Consider the following 3517-nt stretch of genomic DNA (forward strand, 5'->3'; position numbering starts at 1 on the left):
CCATCCGAGTGATGTCCCCTTTCAGTTCCTCCTCCATGATGTCAGGGATGTGAGGGCTTTGGAGTGATGAGTCAGCATGAGAGCAGTTAAGCACAGGACCTCGGGTCCTGCCAGAAGTCAAGGTAACGGCCCTGAGTGTGAACTGACAGAAACACCTGCTACTCCAGAACAGGGGAGGCTCCAGAGGGCCCAGACTGGCCAGACTCTATATCTGCTCCAGTAGGACCCAGATAGGGCTGGAGAGCTGCAGCCTAAAGTTTACTTCTAGGTTCTTCTAGAAGAACTCTAGTTACTTCTACAGAGTCTTCAGGGGAAAGGCTGATGAGGGAAGAGGAGCCTTATGGGTTTCTAGAGCAGTGCCTGCAAGGAAACCTGCAGAGGAGGCTGTCATCCCCACTGAAGACTCACAGCATTTCGTCCTCTTTCCTCCAGGTGATAGAGTCATTTACCTTCTTTATCACGTACTATCAGTCATCATGCCTCGGGGTCAGAAGAGTAAGCTTCGCGCCCGTGAAAAACGCCGCCAGGCTCGACAAGAGTCCAGTGATCGGGTGGAAGCTCAGCCCACTGAACCAAAGGAAGAAGAATTCCCTTCTTCCCCATCTCCTTCTTTTGAAGATGTTCCCCAGAGCTCAGCTGCCACTGGAACATCCAGCAGTCTTCAAGTGCCTGGCAAAATCTGCTCCACCACTGTTGCTGCCTCTGTTTCAGATGCAAAATTTAGTGAAGGTGCCACTGATCAAGGAGAGGAAAAGCCAAAAGTCTCTCAGAGTCAAGATACCACTAAGCGCTGTCCCAAAGATCCTGTAGACAAGAAGGTTGCTTTGTTGGTGAATTACCTTCTGATCAAGTATCAAATGAAAGAGCCTGTGACCAAGAGAGATATGCTGAGAAATGTAATCCACAAGTACAAGAATCACTTCAGTGAGATCCTCAGGAAAGCCTCTGAGCATCTGGAGCTGCTGTTTGGCCTCGACGTGAAAGAAACGGATCCCAACAAGGGTACTTATGTCCTTGTCAATAAAATGGAACTGGGCTCTGACGAAAAGCTGGGTGATGACAGAGAGATTCCCAAGACTGGTCTGCTGATGATTGTCCTGGGTGTGATCCTCACGAAGGGCAACTGCGCCACTGAGGAGCAAGTGTGGGAAGTGCTGAATATGATGGAGTTATATGAGGAGAAGAAGGACGCCATCTATGGGGATGTGAAGCAGCTCATCACCAAAGATTTAGTGCAGGAAAAGTATCTGGAGTACCGCCAGGTGGCCAATAGTGATCCTCCACGCTATGAGTTTCTGTGGGGCCCGAGAGCCTACACTGAAACCACCAAGATGAAAGTGCTGGAGTTTGTAGCTAAGATCCATGATACGGTCCCCGCTGCCTTCCCATCCTTGTATAAGGAGGCTTTGAGAGATGAGGAAGAGAGAGCCCAAGCTAGAGCTTCAGCCAGGGCTCATACTGCTGCTTTGGCCAGTGCCCGCTCCTGGGCCACAGCCCGCGGCTTTTCCTGCACCAAATGAAGGCTGAGGAAAATTTGAAGAGAACAGCTAATGTTCTCACTAGTGGAAGGTTGGGGCAGGGCTGGAGAAAACAGAGTATATAACATGTTTGTGTTCCTGTTCTGTGTAGATTAATTTGCATGAATATTGCTCCTTTTAGTAGAAAGTTTAACTAGCTTCAGAATCTGCGTTTATGAATAATATAAATCAGACATGTATTGATGTTTATGAGGTTTAAAAGTAAGAGTTTTACTATTTTATAGAACAAATTGGGAAACTTTAAGTCCTATTTACTTATTGACAACAAGATAACATGTGACTGGATTAGGCATTTCCAAGGAAATGTGAAAAGAAATCAGCAGTAAAATGGCTCAGATCAAAAAATAGGAAAAAAAGTAAAAGGTGATAAAGTTTTACGTGCCTTATCACATTTAGTCTGTTCTGTAAAATTAAGAGATATATACTTGAATGCGTTTACTTTAATTACATCATAATAAATAAGATCTCTTTCACACTGTCTCATCTGTTTCTCAAACATTCCATGAGCTTGCTCTTTGACAGGCTCTAGGCTACTACTGGGAACATCAGGATAAACAAGCATGCCCATAGAATTTTTGAGTCTGGCAACAGCTGTAAATTAAAGATGGTGAGAGACTCAGACCTAAGGACAGATCAAAAGGAAGAGAGAACATTGGAGGATCCAGAATTGAGCAGTCAAGTGTAAACGCTCTGAGGCAAGTGAGTTTGAGAAATGGCAAATCTTTCAATGGGAGTCAGGCTGTGGTAAGCTAAGAGGTGGATCAAATGAGGGTGTGAGAGTGTTGGGCAAGGGTCAGACCTTCAGAAAGTGTGTCCAGAGTTGAGAGACTAAAGCCTGAAATGGAAAACTCCTTGCAGTTACATTTGAGTCATGGATAAACCGGAGAGAATTCTCCACCTGGAATAAGAATGGAAGGTGACCTGCATGCTTTCCAGTGTCCTTTTGTCAGAGCAGTTGAGCACAGCACATGAACTATGTGTTTTATGCCCATCATACCCAGGGAATTTCTGAGAAACAGGGGTGATACTCTATATGACATGCGTGTGGTCAGAAGCCACTGTGCTAGCCATCTTTGCTCTGGCTTGGGAGATAGAGTCCACTACATTTGAAGTTCATTTCATTAGGTTGTCTTGTATGCAATTTGGCAAACTCCAGGTTAGGGCTAGATTTCTAATGGGATTGAAATAAATGAAAATAGAGGTGGTTTGAATGGAAAGAGGGTTGGAAGGGATGGAAGGAATTGGTACTTGACACAAATTCTGGAATCCTTAAGTTTCATCTAACTGGGGAAGACTCCCGTGTGTGTGTGTGTGTGTGTGCACATGCACATATGGGCTCGAGTGTGTATGCTCAGTCATTTACAACTCTGAGACCTCATGAACTGTAGCCCACTGGGCTCCTCTGTCCATGGAATTCTCCAGGCAAGAATGCTGGAGCAGGTTGCCATTTCCTGTTTCAGGGCATCTTCCCCACCCAGGCATCAAACCCACATCTCTTGTGCCTCCTGCATTGGCAGGCAGATTCTTTACCACTGCGCTGCCTGGGAGGCCTGGAAAACTCCCTTACACACACAATAAATAACCTCAACAACTTATATATTAAGTTTTACTTGTTAAGCCTCATATTAGCTGATTTATTGTGCCATATCATAGGGTGCTGCATATTCTCGGTCATTTCGTGGATTAAATAGACCATAGAGCAGATTTTGGTAGGATCTGGGATCAAAATAATAATAGCAAAAACTGCGAAAGACCCAATACTTGCCAGACACCATGGCTGGTGCTTTCATGTATTACATATATCCCAGGAATCCTACACAGCAAGACCTATCAAACTCACTTCATAGAAAAGCCTCACAGAACTTCGCAATTTTCCTGACTTCACATGGCTCATGAGTGTCAGAACTGGGATTCCATCTCTGGTCTGAATTCATTTAGGGCCCTCACTGTTCCACTCCTTGAATGAAGCAGTTGTTCTG

The 3517-nt window shown here is 45.1% G+C and overlaps 1 protein-coding gene across 1 annotated transcript; it reads left to right on the forward strand.

Annotated features, from left to right (window-relative positions):
* Positions 1–476: 476 nt before the first annotated feature.
* Positions 477–1520, forward strand: LOC138930668 (melanoma-associated antigen B10-like). The gene has a single exon (XM_070291162.1). The coding sequence runs from the start codon at positions 477–479 to the stop codon at positions 1518–1520; it is 1044 nt and encodes a 347-aa protein (XP_070147263.1).
* Positions 1521–3517: the final 1997 nt, after the last annotated feature.

Source organism: Ovis canadensis, chromosome X (assembly GCF_042477335.2).
Source record: "Ovis canadensis isolate MfBH-ARS-UI-01 breed Bighorn chromosome X, ARS-UI_OviCan_v2, whole genome shotgun sequence".
NCBI lineage: Eukaryota > Metazoa > Chordata > Mammalia > Artiodactyla > Bovidae > Ovis > Ovis canadensis.

What these genes read in the sequence shown, in the direction of transcription:
- LOC138930668 (XM_070291162.1), top strand. Translation starts at nt 477, where the DNA reads ATGCCTCGGGGTCAGAAGAGTAAGCTTCGCGCCCGTGAAAAACGCCGC.